We start from the raw sequence: 21364 nt of genomic DNA, 5'->3' as shown, positions 1-21364 counted from the left end.
CTCCATATAAATTTCTTAGATCACCCGGTATTGCATTAGATAATTGTTCCAGATCCCTTATTGGTCATTCATGTATATTTATCTTATGCAATTTTGGTATATTTCCAAGAATTATACTTAATGATTCTGTGTTGTCCTTGTCTGGGTGTTTAGCTTCAGATATTATTCTTTATTCCCTCTGTTTGTTTCCATGCTTAGATTATCATATATTTCTCCCTCCAACATTCAAGACTAAACTTTTCGTTCTTTTTTCATTCACAGTGATTCAATTGGTCATTTCCATTTATATGACCTGTGTGTTTCCTTGCACTATCTTGCTAACGCGGGAGACAGCGACAAAGTATGATATATTCCCAGAGTGTCGTGGAAGGCGACTAAAGGAGAAGGGGGGGGGGGGGCTGGAAATCCTCCCCTCTCTTTTTTTGATTTTCCAAAAGAAGGAAGAGAGAAGAGGGCCAAGTGAGGATACTTCCTCAGAGGCTCAGTCTTCTCTTAACGCTACCTCGCTAACGCAGGAAATGGCAAGTAGTATGAACAAAAAAAAAAAATGAATGATATATATATTTTTTTTCATACATATTGGCCATTTCCCACATCAGCAAGGTAGAGTTTAGAACAGAGGATGGAGCCTAAGAGGGAAATCCTGACGACCCTCTTTTCTGTTCCTTCATTTGGAAAAGTAAAAACTGGAGGTAAGGATTTTCAGCCCCTGCTCCCTCCCCTTTTTGTTGCCTTTTTATGACACTCAGGGTATATGTGTGAAGTTGGATCATTCTTCATCTTGTTTCCTTGTGATACCTTGCTGACGTGGGAAACAACAATTAAGTGTAATAGATGAAAATAATTTCATACATATTCACCATTTCATGTGTTAGCAAGGTACCATTAAGAACGGAGGACTGAGCCTTAGAGGAAATATCCTCACATGGCCCCCTTCTTTGTTCCTTCTGTTTGGAAAATAAAAAAAAATGGGAGGGGAGGATTTCCAGCCCTCCGCTCTCTCCCCTTTTAGTTGCCTTCCATGACACGCAGGGAGTACATGGGAAGTATCCTTTCTCCCCTATCCCCAGGGATATATGTATTATTTATTTATTCATATGTATTATATTTGGTTGCTGTTTCCTACGTCAGCGAGGTCACTTCAGGAAACCGACAAAGAACAACCCATCCTCTCATTTACATATATATATACATAAATGCCCATACACGCATGTATACATATATATACATATACATATCAACATCGCTACCTCACTAATGCGGGAAATGGCGATTAGTATAAAAAAAAAAATATCAACATATACACATACACAGACATATACATATATACACATTTACATATTCATACTTGCTTGCTACCCCTCCCCTCAGGAAAGAGCATCACTACCCACCGCTTCAGCAAGATAGCACCAGGAAAACAGACAAGGCTACATTTGTTCACACTCAGTCTCTAGCTGTCATGTGTAATGTGCCGAAACCACAACTTGCTATCCACATCCAGGCCCTACAGGCCTTTTTATGGTTTACCCCAGACATTTCACATGCCTTGGTTCAGTCCATATATACCCTAATCTGAGCCAGGTACCCATTTTATCGACCAACCTCTAGGAATGGATGAACAGCTGGGTTGACTGTGGACTGAATGCCGCATCTAGGATTTGAACTTCTATGCTAGACCCTGGGTGGCCCGTGAATGCGTCACATTCAGGAATGCTGACTGCTACTCTCTTTTCAATATGTACCTTGAATTCAAGTTTTTCACTGATAATCACTCCTAGATCTCTAGCATTTGATTCAATTTCTTTTCCTGTAGGGCCTCTGTATGTAGGTACTGCACTAGCTTTAACTGTCCTGTGACTGATATGTTCAAATTTCTCTTCATTAAATTCTATCAAATTCTCATCTGCCCATCAGCAGATATTAATGAAGGAAAGTGGGAGGAGGCTTAGAGGGATCAGAGCGTGAACATTAAGGAGAACAAGGCACATGCTTGGGATAGAAGGAAATGGATTGCTAGGATACATTGTTGCAGGGGATGCTGTCAGTGAGCTAAACCATGGCATATGAAGTGGTCCAGGTAAACCACACTGTGGATTGTAGTGCTTTACTGTGGATGGTAGGCTTTGGTTTTGGTACATTATACAAGAGAGTTGATGTATGCAAATGTGGACATACTTCATTTTGTACCAAGGCGGAAGAGGCGATTAGATATAGAAAATTACATTAACCTAAATTTAGTTGTATTTGGAGTTGTAGTTCCTGGACATGTATAGTGCTTTGAAGACTTATCAACATTCCTCGAAGAGTTATGTGCATCACAAAGTTTTGTTTTTCTTTGATCATCATTTCTTGGATTTAGCGCTCATTAACTCGTACTGGGTGATGAAACTTTTATGTTCCAAGTCCCTCAAGTATTGATCTTTTTCTCTTATCCCCTGATAACACTCCTATTATGCATGTACTTGCTTTCATCTAATTTCTATAGAGTTTTAGCTTTCTGCCCAGTTCTAAACTTCAGGTGCTTCTTCTTTATATATCTACACTCCATTATCATTTGGATGCTTGTAGTCACTGATTTGCATGATTCGCATATATGTCCCCTACTTTCTTCCTATAATCTTCAACAAACACAACACTGGTAGAGACTGGAGAGGATCAGTGTGGGGTTTCAGGAGGTGGAGAGGGTATGTGCATCAAGTGTTTGCTTAAAGTAGTGTGTGTGAGAAATACTTGGACAAACAGATGGATTTTTATGTGGCATGTATGGATCTAGAAAGAGCATGTGTTAGGGTTGATAGGGATGCCTTGTGGAAGGTTTTAAGAATATACGATGTGGGAGATTGATGCTAGAAGTAGAGAATTTTTTATCAAGGCTGTAAGGCATATGTATGAGTAGGAAGAGAGGAAAGTGGAAGTTGGTCTGCTGCAGGGGTGTGTGATGATGCCACGGCTCTTTTACTGTAACTGTGAGACTACCGAGGTTTTGTTGAATTTTGGACAAAAGATTGCTTCTTTCTAGAAATTATATATTTTTTAAATGTCAAAAGTCAGAATATTGTCAGCATTAGTTCAAAAAGTACAAAAGGCACATTGAATCACAACTTTTAATTTTGGAACTAGATAAGGTACATTTTTAGAACTTGGCTGAATACAGTTTGTTCTTACAACTGACTGCAAGTGAAATACCTAAAAGAATAAAGTTCTGAGTTGATTAAAGTATTCTTTTAGGGCATCCTTTGTTAGTAATTTTACATTAGGAGGGTAAGCTCAGTATTAGTATTTGATGATGTGGCCATCTCTGAGCTTACCATGATCAGCAACACATCAAGCCTAACCTGGTAGTTGTGATGAAGGACGGATGTAATGAATGGGGAGTAGAAATAGCTATTTCCTTGTACTTTCGATATTAGGAATCATTGTAATATCTGTCAGGGTCATCATCCCTTATTGTATCTTGAAATGAATATTTGAAAGGTATTTCATCAAACACTTTCATATAAGCCCTGTCCATATATTTTTACATATCTTCAGATTTGAAGTTTGATCTTAGTTTACCCAAGTGTTTTAAAGTACCTGATTGTTTCATCTTTCATTATCTTTACACTTTTATGAGAATACTGATATCAGAATTTGATATTTTTGGTATATACTTTCATATGATTTATCACATTTTGCTTTGTATATATAGTGTGAAAATTTACAGTATAGCTGAAATCATTTTTAAGGGGTCTTGCACCCTTAAGCTTTTGAAGGGAATATCGAAAATACTCGAATTCTTTATATCTGTTTATATATCTGTGTGTCTGTCTTTGTCTATATATCTGTCTTTCTGCATGGCTACCTATATATTTATATCAATCTATCTGTCTGTTTTGCATCATTACAATACTTCTGTCCATTGCTGTTTCCATTTTACCAAAAGGTAGGGCTAGTGCATAGCGTTCACCGCAGGAAAATCTAGAGTTATGAAGAGTGAGTTGTGTGAGTTCACTGTTATCAAGTTTTATATATGACAAGGTGAGATTGTATGTTTTTGGACAGGATGTCAACAGCCCTCAGTGGGTGAGGCATAAAGAAGGGACAACATCCTGGGTCAGAGAAGTGCAGCTGACAGCCAGTAAAGTGCTGGCATATTAAACTGCTGTCACTCATCCTCTCATTACCCAGGCAGGAAGTACCTGTAATATACCTCCTTGGTCAGTGGCTGCCTACCGGCTACTCCTTACCTACATCTAACTGTTACATTGTATGAATGAAAATTATCGTTAAAGAGTTGAAGGAGGGACTTGATATGAAATTCTCAATACTGAATGCTCTCATATCAGTCAGCTCTATGAAGGAAGTTGTGCTTCCAGTTAGTTATCCAACTTGCCTTTGTGATCTTATAAAGAATATAGTTCTTAGATATCCTGGCTTCTTGATAAAAATGAGTTAAACAATCTCTAATTTGAAGTAGAGTTGACATGCTAAAAGGGCATGTTACTGGAGACATGATGTTTTTATATTTTACGTTAATTCAAAACATGTTACAGGTACCTGGCTCTTGTAGCCGCTTTGACCTCTGAGGCAGACTATGTTTTCATTCCTGAGAACCCTCCCACTGAGAACTGGAGTGTGAAACTTTGTAATAAGCTACAGCAGGCAAGATAGAGTTCCTTTACTCTTATGTATAATCTTAGTTTTTATGAGCTCAATTGCTTTTCAGGCCATCATACTTTTGCTGTAGTGACAATCCGTGTCATGCCTGTAAGGATGACTTGCTTGTTAGTTGTAAGTTATTTATGCATTTTCATAAAAATCATAGTTGCTTGTTTATATTTCATTTTCTGATTTTCCCTTATAGCAGTTACATTATACAGTAAAAGTGCACCTATTTATTCTTTAGGAATGTCTGACTGAGGACCAGTCGATGCATGGTAAATACATAGAGGATAGAATATTAGGTAACAGCATTGTAAAAAACTCGTATACTTTCATTGCAATACCCCATGATATCCTCAAACCAGTAATTTTATTTCAAAGACAAGGGAAATGGTATGCCTATTGAGTACACCATTGATGCTTTCAGTGAGAAGCATTTCATTGACTTGAATGTAGCATTGTTGTTGCACTGTATCTGTTTCACAGGAGATGCCTTCTGCTTGTGGATTGTTTCTAAGGAATTCATTTATATTTGTGGTATTTTCACATAGACAATTATGATGATTTCATCACTGTTGCACCCATTAAGATGTTAAGATAACTTTCACGTTTAGTCTCAGATTGGGGAGGGGGCGAAGGTTTTGAGAGCGATGAAGAGTATTTGGAAAAAGAGAATGTTTTCTCGGAGCAAAAATGGGTATGTTTGAAGGAATAGTAGTTCCAATAATATTTTATGGTTGCAAGGCATGGACTATAGGAGGTTGTATGGAGAAGGGTGGATTTGTTGGAAATGAAATGTTTGAGGACAGTATGTGGTGTGAGGTGGTTTGATCAAGTAAGTAATGAATGGGTAAGAGAGATGTGTGGTAATAAGAAAAATGTGGTTGAGAGAGCAGAAGAGGATGTGTTAAGTGGAAAATTGTGGTTGAGAGGGCAGAAGAGGATGTGTTGAAATGGTTTGGACTTATGGAACAAATGAGTGAGGAAAGGTTGACAAAGAGGATATATTTGTCATAGGTGGAGGGAACAAGGAGAAGTGGGAGACCAAATTGGAGGTGGAAGGATGGAGTGAAAAAGATTTTGAGCAATCAGGGCTTGAACATATGGGAGGGCAAGGAAGAGAGTGAATTAGAACAATGTGGTACATTGGGGTTGATGTGCTCTCAGTGGACTGAGCCTGGGCATGTGAAACATCTGGGTAAACCATGGAAAGATCTGTGGGGCCTGGATGCGTATAGGGAGCTATGGTTTCAGTGCATTGCACATGACAGCTAGAGACTTGAGTGTGAGTGAATGTTGCTTTTTTTGCCTGTTTTCCTGGTGCTGCCTTGCAGAAGCAGGGGGTAGCAATGCTGTTTCCTGTGAGGCAGGGTAGTGCCAGGAATGGATCAAGGCAAGCAAGTATGAATATGTACATGTGTATATATGTCTATGTCCAAACCATTTCAACACACCCTCTTCTGCTCTCTCAACCACTCTTTTTATTTCCAAACATCTTTCTTATTCATTCATTACTTAATCAAACCACCTCACACCATATATTGTCCTCAAACATTTCATTTCCGACACATCCACCCTCCCTGTACAACCCTATCTATAATCCATTCCTCGCAACCATACAATATTGTTGGAACTCCTATTCCTTCATACATACCCATTTTTGCTCTCCGAGATAATGTTCTCTCCTTCCACACATTCTTCATTGCTCCCAGAACCTTTGCCCCCACCCTACCCTGTGACTCACTTCTCCTTCCATGGTTCCATTTGCTTCTTTGTACACTCACAGATATCTAAAACACTTCACTTCCTCCAATTTTTCTCCATTCAGACGTACATCCCAATTAACTTGTCCCTCAACTCTAATGAACCTAATAACCTTGCTCTTTACATTTACTCTCAACTTTCTCCTTTCACACACTTTTCCAAACTCAGTCATCACTTCAGCAGTTTTTCACTCAAATCAGCCACCAGAGCTGTATCATCGGTGAACAACAACTGACTCACTTCCCAGGCCCTTTCATCCCCAGCAGACTGCATACTCACACCTTTCACCAAAACTCTTGCATTTACCTCCCTAACTACCCCATCCACAGTAAACAACAATGGGGACATCACACACCCCTGCTGCAGACTGACCTTCACTGGAAACCAATCACTCTCCTCTCTTCCTACTCATACACATGCTTTACATCCTTGGTAAAAACCTTTCACTGCTTCTAACAGCTTACCTCCCACACCATATACTCTTGATACCTTCCACAAAGCATCTCTATCAATCCTATCATATGCCTTCTCCAGAGCCATGAATGCTATGTATAAATCCATCTGTTTTTCTGTTTCTCACACATATTCTTCAGAGTAAACACCTGACCAACACATCCTTTACCACTTCTGAAACCACAATGCTCCTCCCCAATCTGATGCTCTATACATGCCTTTACCCTCCCTTACAATTTCCCAGGAATACTCACCAAACTCATGCCTCTGTAGTTTGAACACTCACCTTTATCCCCTTGCCTTTGTACAATGGCACTGTGCATGCATTCTGCCAATTCTCAAGCACTTCATCATGATCCACACATACATTGAATATCCTTACCAACCAATTGACAATGCAGTCACCCTCTTTCTTAATGAATTACACTGGAATACCAACCAACCCTGCTGCCTCGCTGGATTTCATCTTCTGCAAAGTTTTCACTACCTCTTTTCTTAACCAGACCATTCTCCCTGGTATGATATTGGAAAGTTTTACTCATGGAAAAGCTCTAATTTTTTAGCTGTGTCCATGAAATGCATCATCATATTGGGTGTGTTTCAATATGTAATGTATTTGTATAAACTATTTCACCTTTGAAATCCTATTTGTATTATTTGAAGCTCTCACTTGGTAATTTACTTAGTGAAAATATGTTAGTTTCTTACATTGATAATTCTCTAATCTGAAAAATATTTTTAGTTTAAGTTGGCATTTCCTCTGAATATTTCTATTGAGTATTGGAATGTTACTTTCATGAAACATAAAGTTTGTGGCTTTGTAGCAACAACTGTTGCTAGAAAGCCCTTGGAACATGTTTAACTGGTTGTTTCGGTAGAGTATTCATTCTCCATTGAAATCACTTGATGATATTTTGAGTCTTTCCTGGGGTAATTTGCTCAGTGAGATTATACAAGTGTAGATGGTAGTTGTCATTCTCTTGAGTGTTAAATAATAAACATTCTCTTCTTTTTCAGGAGAGGTTTAGTTCACTTCCTTGATTTTCTATATTTATTTGTCATTGGTTATTGAATATACATATGTATATGAATATTTAAAGAAGTAATTTTTTCTTCCCTGTTCCACCTTAATTTCTACCTTACTAACTTGAAATTGGATTTGTTTCAATTTTCTTATGAAAAATAAAAAATAATTGATACCAAATGACATCAATATATTGAAATGCTGACATGAAAACATAACATAACTTTCTCCCTGGTTGGGACATGCTATTGCTTGTTCTGTCGACAACAACAACAACAACAAAAATATATATGTAAATAAATAAATGAATAATTCATATATATTTACATACACCGTACTCTCCCCTAAAAAAAAACAACTCTTTCTTCAACACTCATTACCTTGGATCACACATCCTTAACACCATAGCTATCTGAGTGTTGCTGCTAGCCTTGCCTGTGAAGCAGACTTCATGTTCATTCCGGAGTTTCCACCACCTCACGACTGGCCTGACCACCTATGCAAGAAATTGGAATCGGTAATCTATATCAGAGGTTGTAAGTGTGTGGCTTGCAGTTCTGAGCTGTGGAGATGCTCTTTGATATAAGTAAACTCCCATAAAGTAAAAATTAAGAAATACAAACTTTGTTGATATTTAAAACACAGTAGGTTTGAGATGAGTTCCCTCTTCACTTGGAGTGTATGGGGAACAAGGGTTGGGCATACTTGTCTCAAATGGACAAGGTCCAAGCTTTGGCCCATTCAGATTTGAAAAGGTGTGACCAGTCAAGTTAAGATGTAGCTGAATTCTGTTGATGTCTTTTATTCATTAGGTTTCTCCTTTGTTGCATTTTGATTTATTGACTGGTATGTTAAACTGCTTGAACTACTCTGCATTTGTATGGCTGAATGTGAAGTACCAGAGGGTTGGTGAAATGCATGTATTGTATTGTGTTATCATATAAAGGTGAGGGGACAAAAGATAATGCGTGAATTACAGAGGTCTAAATTTGTTGAGCATACTTGGTAACATGCATGGGAGAGTGGTAATTGAAAGGATGATGGCGTGCATAGAACATCAAACTGGGGAAGAGCAGAGTGGCATCAGAAGAGGTAGAGAATGTATGACTAGTTGTTTGCTCTAAGGAATTTTTGTGAAAAATACTTGGAGAAAGTGAGTTAATGTAGCATTTGTGGATCTGCAGATAATGTATGATACGGCTTACAGAAGGCCTTGTGGAAGATGTTACGAATATATGGAGTAAATGGGAAATCACTGAATACAGAAAAAAGTTTTTAAGCAGAAGAGTAAGGTGTGAGTGAGAGTTGGAAGGGAGGAGGATGAGTGGTTCTTAGTGAAGATGGATTTTTGTCAAGGTTGTTAGCTGGGTAGAGGGACAGGGACAGATATGGGTTTGAAATGGAGAAAATTTGGGAAGGGACAGTTTAGTTCAGATGTGAGCTTGAAATGAGAAACTTTAGAGGAAGTGAAGTCTTTTAGATACCTGGGAGTGGATACGTTGCAGCAAATAGAATCATGAAAGTAGAAGTGAATCATAGGGTAGGTGAGGGGATGAAGGTTTTAGGAGCAATGAAGAATGTGTGGAAAGAAGTCATTATCTTGGAGGGAGAGGGTACTAGTTGGTTAGCAGTAACCAACCAAAGAGGTATCATGCAGTTACTACCCGCCTGGGTATCAGGAGGGTTAGTAACAGCTGCATAGTGAGCCAGTATTTCATTGATATTCAAGTTGCACTCTTTTGACCCAGGTAGATGTCTTTTCTTTCTGCTTAGTCTAGTGAGGTCTGAAGGACCCATTAGAAGCTGAATTCTGATACATTGAAATTCATTAGAATAGGGATTTACTGTATAGCAAAAACTTGATGGTCTTGGGAGCTTTCACACAAGAAGAAGGAGGAGCTTTCCCCTTGTGCTCTAGTTTTTCATATAGTGGAGTACACTTTCCATTGTAAAATGCATACGTGATTTCTTGTTTGAGAATCTTTTGGGTGTTCATCTGTAACCTTTACCCTCAGATTGCTGTTCCCTTCACCAGAGGACCTTGGCATTTTTTTGAGTCAGGCTTTTCTTCAGCTGGGATGAAAGTATATAGTATAGCCAGTTGTGGTGGGCACATTGGTCTTGAAAATCTTCATAAAAATGCATCAGTTATGGAAACCCCACTTTTTTTTATTTCCCCTTGCCCAAAGTGGGTCAAAGTGCTTAAATCTACCAAGATGCTCCTTAAACAATGGACATTCCTTAAAAAAAGATGTGGTTTCCTTCCCATGTACAAAGTATGAGCACTGAGGAGGAGGACTTGAGTCTAAAAGAGCAGTGTCAAGTGAACATAGTTTTCAAATATGTCACTCTCATGTGGAGAACAGGTTGTGTCTTCACTCCATAAGAACATTTAGTTGGATCTACTTCAGTCCATACTGCTTGACTTATTTCCAACAAGGCTGTCCAAATATCTGTAGAACGAAATTGTCTTGACCTGTGATGATAAATAAGTGACTATTAATCCTGACCTGCAGTGATAGATAAGTGAATATTAATCCTAGCACTCTGGAGAAATCGTAAAAGGAGTTAGCAAGTTATGGACTCCTGTACTCCTTACTGCAGCAAGGTTGATACCAGTCTTTGCTCTTCTTTAGCTTCCTACTTGTAAAAGCAACAATATGCCATTTCTTGGCTTCTATTAGGCCTAGAGGAGATTAGCTCTTTTTAGGCATTTAGATAAGATCTGGTAGATTCTAGTCCAAAATAGCTCCTTTCAAAGAACTTAATTTGGCAGTATGTATAGTGATTCGGAAAAATACATTGACTATTAGCTCCTTTCAAGTCGAGGGATGTTTCCACAACTTAAGGTTTTTTGAAGTGCTGTTGTTGCAAAAGGGGCTCTTGGAGATGGGCTTCTAAATCTTTTCTTTAAAGAGGAATGTGAGACCCCCAAGTAATTTTTTAAATGAAATACAAACAGTAAATGTTAAATCAGATATAATAGGAACCTGCAAGAGGACTGGGCTTTATAATAGACAACCTCTTATTGTTCATAAGAAGGACTAAAGTCAGAAGAGAATGATTGTTGATCTGCCCATACCAAATACCTGCATTTGATGGTTCAAATTTAGGTTGACTGCTGTACAGGCACTTCATATGCTGTTAGTTGGACTGTCAGTATGGGAGTTAAAGGATTCTTACTTGCACATTCCTCATTCATCCCACAATCAGGAAGCTTTTGTTTTAGTATAGAAACCTCCATGGGCTGTCCAGTTGATGCATTTTTTGGACTGTGTTCAGCTCCAGTCGTTTTTCAAGACTGATCCCAAGAATTTCTTTTGCAGAGGCCACAGTTTTCATCATTCCTCTTAGTTGCAAATTCAGTTAAAGTATCTCATTGATAGGCAAGGTTTAAGATTCCAAGATATCCTTTTAGGTTATATCAACCATGAGTCTAGGTTGATTCCGTCTGAAATTTACTTGGCATGGGATAGATTGGTGCGCTTTGACTGACTGTCCCCTCAAAGGAAAAAGGCATTGGGGTACAAGAGTTGCATCAGTAGCCCAAACCCAGTTTACAGCCTCTTGATATCATTTAGAACACCAATTAGGTAAGTACGTTTTTTTAGCTCAGTGCAATGTCAGGCCAAGAGAATGACTTTCTTGGTATATGAAGCCTTTCATTCTTTAGGCAGGGTTCTTCTTAAAACCTTGCACAAAGATTTAGTTGGCTCACTGGTCTGATGGATAGATAGAAAAAACACCAAAGACCTTTAACATGGGGGACTCCAGCTTACCTGATGGTTAGGATGGATGCATCTAGCCATGGGTGAGGATTCCTTATTTCAAAGGATTAGGTAAATTAGGACTTTTAGGACAGAGAACAGAAGTCCTGACACATTATTATTAAGGAAATGTTATTTCTGTGGTTCTTCATTTCTCAGAATGTCCTAGATCCATGGTGCAAAAATTTTACTATTGACAACACAGTGGCAGTTTGTTGTTTAAAGAAAAGTCCCCCTTTGTAGTGGACAAGTCTGTTCATACAGGTTTTTGTTAACTTGGCCAATGCCCTTTCAAGGTTGTTGGTCATGCAAACAGAAATGTATGCATTTCGATCCTTCCTTTGGGGGAAAATCCTTTGGTGGATCTGCCTCCAGCAAATACCTTTTTTACCATCCTTTGTCTCTTACACACTAAATAAGAAGCTGTGGCTACAGTTGCCTTGGTTGCAGTTTGAAACTTTTGGAACCAGATTTACCCCTTTTCTTCTGTAAATCTATTGGAGAGAGTTCTCCCAAAACAGATTGTCTTGTCATGAAATAATCCTCAGGATTCTGTGTGAGGACTTTGGAGTCAAAATTGTTCCAAACCTGTTGATAGAGTCCTGTATTTGGGGAACAGTTAAGGAGACAAACTGCCTTTGGCAAATATCAGAATAACCTTTGAATATGTGGATAATGAATAATTTAGCAAGTTATTTATATCTTGTATAAAGCCAAATTTAGGATATACTTCTCAGGTTTGGTCACTGCACTTAAAGAAGTACAAAGAGCTATTAGAGGAGGTCAAGAGAAGGGGAACAAAGAAGGTACCAAAAGTAAGAGACCTAAGTTGCAGAGAAAGGCTTGAGGCTTTAGATTTGCCCATCTTGAAAGAGAGGGGTGATGGGTGACATGGACAGTGAACAGTTTTTCGAGAGATGTAAAGATGGAGCAACTAGAGGAGATAACATGAAGCACATTAAGAAACTTGCTCAAAGGATGTACATAGATTTTACAAGGCAAAATTTATTTAATTCTTTTTTATTTCATTAAGAATATCTCTCATTCTGTATGTTTTATAACATTTTTCACAGAATTGAATAAAACTGTATAGTTGTTTGATATTGGCACATGGAGGTAATGTAATTAGGTAGTATGTTTGATATTGGCACAGAGTGGAAACATAATTAGGAGGTTTAATGGTTAATAACTTCAGTATTGGTGTAGAGGTACAGTGCTTTTAGGAGCTAGGCTTATAGAATATGAATGGAAAAACAGGGTATGATATATAGAGGCTTTGCATGAAAAACAGTGTTAGCAGATTCATAGTGTACTTGCTTAGAATATACTGAGAAAAATAGAATATAGAATACAGTACTCCTAGAACCATTAGCCTTGGGGTTACATTCTTGGGAAACCTGTTGCTAAGCAATCCATCATCATCTGAACAATTAAAACCCACAGTGTAAAGGGGGTGACCGTCTTGTGTACTATGGAATGCATGTTAAACAATAGCTTAAGAGCAGTATACAACACTCTTCTTTCAGGTAATTAGACTGATGAAAATAAAAACAACAGATATGGTGATTTAGGGCTTTAGGTGATGATGAAATGAGATTAGGCGGTGTGATTGTATGGGAAGGAGAGGGAGGGAATTAAGCTAGTCTGTATCGTCCCAGAATTATCTGATTCAGCAAATTTTTCAACTGGAGGTGTAGAAGTTTGCCTTAACTTTTGAAAAATATGTCCAATGTTGGCTGTCAGATGCCTCTTTTTCTCTATAGATACCCCTATATCTATGTGAAGCATCTGTTAGCACCCTATAGAACATCAAGGCATGTTCATGGTTGGGATGCATGTAGTTGATGAAGGCCTCTGTCTCAAGTTGCCAAGGCCTCTGCTAATCCCTTGGTTGTAAAGTGTGTTGTGGCAGGGGATGTTTCAGCTCTTTTGTCTTGGATTTTTTTTTCTCTCATCTGCATGAGTTGGTCAGAGCCTCACAATTAGCCACATCTTTATCATCAATTTCTGCATTGCCAGCATAGTTGGCAAGAGTCACATTTGTCTGCTTGAACTTTAGCATTGTTTCTTCTAGCCCAAATCTTGAGAAACCATGCACGTATTCAGGCTTTAGTTTACTCCAAACACCATTTATTTTCATAAGTTTCATTTGCTACCTCAACTTAGCAAAGTCATCTACATTTCTCATGAAGTTATGGTTCTTCCATCACTCACTTATTGAAGGCTTACCCTCTCCATCTCTGCACATACCTTCAATAAGTTGGTGGAATGTCTTTCTTGGGTAATATCCAAAGAGGTGGCCATCATGCCCTAGTCTTCGGACTATAGCAAGAAAGTGATCTTTGTAGAGGGGAACTCCACATTAACACTCGCATTCATCTCACGCGGGTGTTCAGGAAGGCCTGTTACATCATTAAGAATAAGCATTGCATTCTTGACTAGATTTTTTTTTTTGCCACAGCAGCATGGATGGCCTGTTGCATTGTTAAGAATAAGCATTGCTTCACTGACTAAATTTTTTTTCTGGCTCAGTAGCACTCTACAGTTTAAAAGAAGGAGCCAATAAACGATTCATGAAAAATACTCGAGTGACCTGACCCAAGTCTTCTGGTAATCAGATCGCATACAGTACCAAATTTATGCAACCCTCCAAAGTCCTGGGATTTTTTTCAATAAAAGATTAACAAGGGTTTTCAGCTTAAAATCTTTCTCAGAATTCCCTCCAAGTAGAAGTTTTAGGTAATCTTTGGCTGCTGTGTACCGTCGAGTAGTCCTTCTATCCTTGGTAATGAATGTTCTTGCTGGCATTATTCCTCAAAGTAAGTTAGTTTTGTCAACATTAAACACTTGCTGAGGTGTGTAACTTACTTCCTCAATGATTTACTTGAATTACTAAGGGTACTGTTTTGCCGCCACAGTATCATCACTGGCAGCCTCCCCAGTCATATGATGTTATGAAAACTGTGAGGCTTTTTGAACCTCTTGTCACCTTATTTTTACCAAGAGTCTCCTCTTGACTTGTCTTACCAGCTTCATTCCTCAAGTCACTGTATAATGACTTGGCCATCTCCTAGATGATTAATCATTGTTTTCATAGGCATGTTTTTTTTTCTGGTCTTTGATTCAAACACTTGATAAATTTCCATCTTTTTTATCACAGTGCTTGTAGCTTGCATGCTTATTTATTAGTTATTATTACTTATTATGTAATGCCAGACAAAGAACTAGATCATATTATATCTATTTTTTTTTCATAGTGGCCTCAGTTGAGTGAGGATGAAGAGCCTTGGATTTGGCTATAGTTACGATTTTTGTTTCTGGCCATCATCAGACTTCATAAGCACCGCTAATTACACATCAAATGATAGGCTTACACCATGTACCAGAACTCTCTGCACTGGTACCATTAATACTTTTGGCTGACATACTAGACTGGCCGCATTTACTTCAAGACGCATGATAAACTATGAGAAGGGAGGTGAGGGCAACTGCTTGATATACCATGCTCTTGTTTATAAGCTGATCACCAGTGGGTGGGATGTAAATCAAAACACATTTTGACTGTTGGTGGGCAATAAATTGATTTTTTCTTCTGTGCTATGTATACAAAATTCATGAATGAAATGCCTTAAAAATTTCCTGAAATATTTGTAAAGGAAAAGAATTTCTTATACGCTGCATTAGGATTATGAATTCTTACATGTCATTATCAGAGCCTGAGCACTAACTCTCAGTTTTAACTGCAAAATGTCATTATATGAGCTGTCACAATATTGGGGCTTGTATGAATGAGAGCTTTGAGTTTTTTTTAGATTGATTATTAGTGTACAATAAAATTGTATTTTGTGGGAAGACTGTACATATGCTACCTCTCAAATTGCAGGACATGGCTTTAGGAACACAGTTCTTGTGTTCACCTCACATTGTTTTGGAGGTATAGTTATAAAATTTCTGATGATTGGGAAGTACCTCTAAGTCATTGGTAAAGTGCAGGGAATGTCCAGTTTTCTGAGATAAACGTGCATCTCTGCTAACTTAGTGTAGGAAGGGAGAAAAATAAATAATGAAAACTCTGATGAGTTAAATGAATTTGGTGTAGGGTGCAAAGGAAGCTTGTATGGTGGAGCACTAGTTCTAAGTCAGGATTGATAAAAGATGGATAGAGGGAGTGAAAGAATTGTATGGAGATGGAGATATTGTAGATTCTGATTCCAGAGGAATTACTTATAAGTAGGGAAGGGGTAATAGAACTGTTTTATCTGTTAAGTTAGGGAATTGTGCGGATATTTTAGCCTCATGATAAATCAGCTTGCTGTACAAAGTGAAAAAATGGGAACTACTTATATTGTGTGGAAGATCGTGTTCCTCTTCACTGCACTTCAAATGGGATGAGGATGTGGATGAGTGAACTGAGAGGTAGTTTGCACATACTCCACTCCATATGAATAAAATTGGAGTTAAAGAAGATGTGTAGAGCACATTTTGAGAGAGCAGAAGAGGGTGTGTTGAAATGGTTTGGACATATGGAGAAAATGAGTGAGGAAAGGTTGATAAAGAGGATATGCGTGTTAGAGGTGGGGGGAGCAAAGAGAAGCAGGAGACCAAATTGGAGATAGAAGAATGGAGTGAAAAAGATTTTGAGCAATTGGGGCCTGAACATACAGGAGGGTGAGAGGTGTGTAAAGAATAGAGTGAATTGGAACGATGCGGTAAACTGGGGATGATGTGCTGTCATTGGATTGAACCTGGGCATGTGAAATGTCTAGGGTAAACCATGGAAAGGTCTGTGGGTAGGGAGCTGTGGTTTCGGTGCATTACACATGACAGCAGGAGACTGAGTGTGAATGAATGTGGCCTTTGTTGTCTTTTCCTAGTGCTACCTCATGCACGTGCAGGGAGGAGGGAGTGCCATTTCATATGTGGGAGGGTGGTGATGGGAATGGCTGAGGGCAGCAAGTATGAATATGTACATGTGTATGTATGTATTTGTTTGTGTATGTATATGTATGTATACATTGAAATGTATAGGTATATATATGTGCGTGTGTGGGCGTGCATGTATGTATATGTGTATGTGGGTGGGTTGGGCCATTCTTTTGTCTGTTTCCTTGCACTACCTCGCTAACGTGGGAGACAGGGACAAAGTATAATAGAAAAAATAATAGATATATATTCATATATATATATATATATATGTATATGTGTGTGTGTGTGTGTATATATGATTGGATGGGCCATTCTTCGTCTGTTTCCTGGCACTCCCTCACTGACATTGGAAACGGCGATCAAGTATAATAAAGTATATAGTAGATTTTGAGAAATGTGTAGTTAGCTACGCATTCATGACTATGCAGACATTTCTTTTTCCATAAATTTCCTTTTTTTAAAATTTTTTACTTTGGTGAGCTTTAGAATGGTTTGTCATTTTTCCTTTCTTTTTCTATATATTCTCAAATGATATAGACAAGGCTGACTAACACAAATGCTAACCATGCCTGTTTTGGTTGTTATTGTATACATTTGCAAGTTTGAAACCTTTGGACCTGTATGCACACTTAGTGAAATTCTTTCAGGTGAGCTTTGTTTACATTCTTCAGCAAAATAATCCACTCAGCATTCTGTATTTCTTCCAATGATTTTCATTGCATGCTTTAATTTAAACAGTGGATTGCATCATTATACCAACCTTTCTCATACGCTCGTGCTCATATTAAGACGTTTGTGAATTTGACTTGAGTGAATACTTTAAGATGATGATAATTATGAAAAGGTTATAAGATTTCTGTATGCTGATAATTTCTTAGTGTCAGTAACATGACATTCAAAATGCACTTAGATTCCATAAGATTAGTTTATTTCATACTGTGGTCTTATATTGTGTTCTCTAATTAGGAAAGATCTATGGGCCAACGCTTGAACATCATCCTTGTTGCTGAGGGAGCCATTGATCAACAGGGTGAGCCTATCACTGCTGAAGGGGTCAAAAAGGTGAGAGGATAATATAAGAATTATTAGGGATGCTCTCTTTACATTTTTCTTAATAGCATATTCTTGTCTTGAAAGTGTTAGATCCTCTTGGATCTTCAAGTGACAAAATAATGTTTTATGCTTATACCATATCTGTGTTTATATGAGTGTCACCCTTATCCTACACTTTCATGGTCTGCCACAAATAGGAAAGGGGCATTTTTTTCTCCCCAGTTCATGGTTATGTTCATGTGATATACTTTGAGGTTTGCATTCGGTTGAGTTTAATTGGACATTTACTTGTTTAGGGGGTATCCATTCTTTATGATCATCAGCAAATGGAAAATAGTACAGCGCTATTAAAGACCTTCTCACCTCAGAAGAGCCCACTTTACCCTACTCCTGCATAAAGTGCAGCCTCAATACTGACATAACCCCTTAAAGGATTTTAGGTTACATAATAAGAGGCAAGTGAATATTTGCCTTTAAGGACTCTGGCTGGAGTGTGTGAATATGCATGGTTATGACAAGGATACAAAGAAGAGAAAGATAAGTGTAGTATTTAGTGGAAGCAGCTGGGCTAATCTGGCTCTTGAGTGAAATGTAGTTAAAGGGGAAGGAGTCAAATGGTTTGGGAGAGGTAAAGTCTGGGATTAGTGATGAGAGGGTCAAGTGAATGAAAGGGTGGCACATACAAGGAAGATGTGAAAGGATGTTAAAGTATGTATGGAACTGGATTCAAGAATGCTCTGGGTTAAATGAAAGTACACTCAATGAGGTGAATGATTACTCATGCTATGTATCTGGGTGTGAGAAGAACCAAGAAGAGAGGAGTGTTTTTTGGGAATATATGAGTGAGTGCTATCCAGGGCATATGAAGCAGTGATGGTAAACCATGAGATTAGCTAGTGGGCCTTAACTGTAGGTATTAGACTATATTTTTATATTTATTTATTTTGCTTTGTCGCTGTCTCCTGCATTAACGAGGTAGCACAAGGAAACAGACGAAAGAATGGCCCAACCCACCCACATACCCATGTATATACATACACGTCCACACATGCAAATTTACATACCTATACATCTCATCGTATACGTATATATACACACACAGACATATACATATATACACATGTACTTAATTCATACTGTCTGCCTTTATTCATTCCCATTGCCACCCGCCACACATGAAATAACAACCCCCTCCTTCCTTATGTGTGCGAGGTAGCACTAGGAAAAGACAACAAAGGCCACATTCGTTCACACTCAGCCTCTAGCTGTCGTGTAATAATGCACCGAAACCACAGCTCCCTTTCCACATCCAGGCCCCTTAGAACTTTCCATGGTTTACCCCAGATGCTTCACATTCCCTGGTTCAATCCATTGACAGCACGTCGACCCTGGTATACCACATCGTTCCGATTCACTCTATTCCTTGCACGCCTTTCACCCTCCTGCGTGTTCAGGCCCTGATCACTCAAAATCTTTTTCACTCCATTTTTCCACCTCCAATTTGGTCTCCCACTTCTCCTCATTCCCTCCATCTCTGACACATATATCCTCTTTGTCAATCTCTCCTCACTCATTCTCTCCATGTGACCAAACCATTTCAAAACACCCTCTTCTGCTCTCTCAACCACACTCTTTTTATTACCACACATCTCTCTTCCCCTATCATTACTTACTCGATCAAACCACCTCACACCACATATTGTCCTCAAATATCTCATTTCCAGCACATCCACCCTCCTCCGCACAACTCTATCTATAGCCCACGCCTCACAACCATATAACATTGTTGGGACCACTATTCCTTCAAACATACCCATTTTTGCTTTCCGAGATAATGTTCTTGACTTCCACACATTCTTCAACACTCCCAGAACTTTCGCCCCCTCCCCCACCCTATGATTCACTTCCGCTTCCATGGTTCCATCCGCTGCCAAATCCACTCCCAGATATCTAAAACGCTTCTTCCTCCAGTTTTTCTCCATTCAAACGTACCTCCCAATTAACTTGACCCTCAACCCTACTGTACCTAATAACCTTGCTCTTATTCACATTTACTCTCAACTTTCTTCTTTCACACACTTTACCATACTCAGTCACCAGCTTCTGCAGTCTCTCACATGAATCAGCCACCAGCGCTGTATCATCAGCAAACAACAACTGACTCACTTCCCAAGCTCTTTCATCTACAACAGACTGCATACTTGCCACTCTTTCCAAAACTCTTGCATTCACCTCCCTAACAACCCCATCCATAAACAAATTAAACAGCCATGGAGACATCACACACCCCTGCCGCAAACCAGTATACACTGAGAACCAATCACTTTCCTCTCTTCCTACACGTACACATGCCATACATCCTCGATAAAAACTTTTCACTGCTTCTAACAATTTGCCTCCCACACCATATATTCTTAATACCTTCCACAGAGCATCTCTATCAACTCTATCATATGCCTTCTCCAGATCCATAAATGCTACATACAAATCCATTTGCTTTTCTAAGTATTTCTCACATACATTCTTCAAAGCAAACACCTAATCCACACATCCTCTACCACTTCTGAAACCACACTGCTCTTCCCCAATCTGATGCTCTGTACATGCCTTCACCCGCTCAATCAATACCCTCCCATATAATTTCCCAGGAGTACTCAACAAACTTATACCTCTGTAATTTGAGCACTCACCTTTATCCCCTCTGCCTTTGTACGTTGGCACTATGCAAGCATTCTGCCAATCCTCAGGCACCTTACCATGAGTCATACATACATTAAATAACCTTACCAACCAGTCAACAATACAGTCACTACCTTTTTTAATAAATTCCACTGCAATACCATCTAAACCGGGTGCCTTGCCGGCTTTCATCTTCTGCAGAGCTTTTACTACCTCTTTTCTGTTTACCAAATCATTCTCCCTAACCCTCTCACTTTGCACACCACCTCGACCAAAACACCCTATATCTGCCACTCTATCATCAAAAACATTCAGCAGACCTTCAAAATACTCACTCCATCTCCTTCTCACATCACCACTACTTGTTATCACCTCCCCATTAGCCGCTTTCTCTGAAGTTTCCATTTGTTCCCTTGTCTTACGCACTTTATTTACCTCCTTCCAAAACATCTTTTTATTCTCCCTAAAATTTAATGATACTCTCTCACCCCAACTCTCATTTGCCCTCTTTTTCACCTCTTGCACCTTTCTCTTGACCTCCTGCCTCTTTCTTTTATACATCTCCCAGCCATTTGCATTATTTCCCTGCAAAAATCGTCCAAATGCCTCTCTCTTCTCTTTCACTAATAATCTTACTTCTTCATCCCACCACTCACTGCCCTTTCTAATCTGCCCACCTCCCACGCTTCTCATGCCACAAGCATCTTTTGCGCAAGCCATCACTGCTTAGTATATTCATTATAAATGACAGTTAGAGATTGGATTTTTGCAAATGAGGTCTTTGTTTGTCTGTTCTTGATGGTGCTTAACAAAGGCAAGAAGGTAATTAGATGAAAAAATGAAAATTACATAATTTCTTAATTATTAAGCAAAGAGGATATGTTTCAAAACATTCAGGGAAAGTAGTGCTGGCTGACTGACTCAGGCACAGTGATATCTAATTATTTATTCATAGAATACAGTAGCAAAGTCCAAAGATCTCTTAACAGTTTGCAGCATGTTTAACTAGGTGGTGTGAAATTTATCTACAATGAAGCACAAAAGTAATTTATTGCAT

At 38.7% G+C, this 21364-nt stretch overlaps 1 protein-coding gene across 19 annotated transcripts in view; it reads left to right on the top strand.

Moving 5' to 3' along the window:
- The window catches only part of Pfk (ATP-dependent 6-phosphofructokinase), a 94782-nt gene that overhangs the window by 30530 nt on the left and 42888 nt on the right, over nt 1-21364 (top strand). For 13 of the 19 annotated variants that reach the window (XM_071686318.1, XM_071686328.1, XM_071686332.1 and 10 more), the window contains 2 exons: nt 8291-8399; nt 17542-17637. In XM_071686318.1, the coding sequence (XP_071542419.1) occupies nt 8291-8399; nt 17542-17637 (205 nt within the window). Of the gene's footprint in view, nt 1-4532; nt 4642-8290; nt 8400-17541; nt 17638-21364 lie in introns of all 19 variants that reach the window. The other 6 variants (XM_071686326.1, XM_071686331.1, XM_071686334.1 and 3 more) reach the window with 1 other exon arrangement.

Source organism: Panulirus ornatus, chromosome 42 (genome assembly GCF_036320965.1).
Source record: "Panulirus ornatus isolate Po-2019 chromosome 42, ASM3632096v1, whole genome shotgun sequence".
Taxonomy (NCBI): Eukaryota; Metazoa; Arthropoda; class Malacostraca; order Decapoda; family Palinuridae; genus Panulirus; species Panulirus ornatus.
This window is presented reverse-complemented; position numbering and strand designations above follow the sequence as displayed.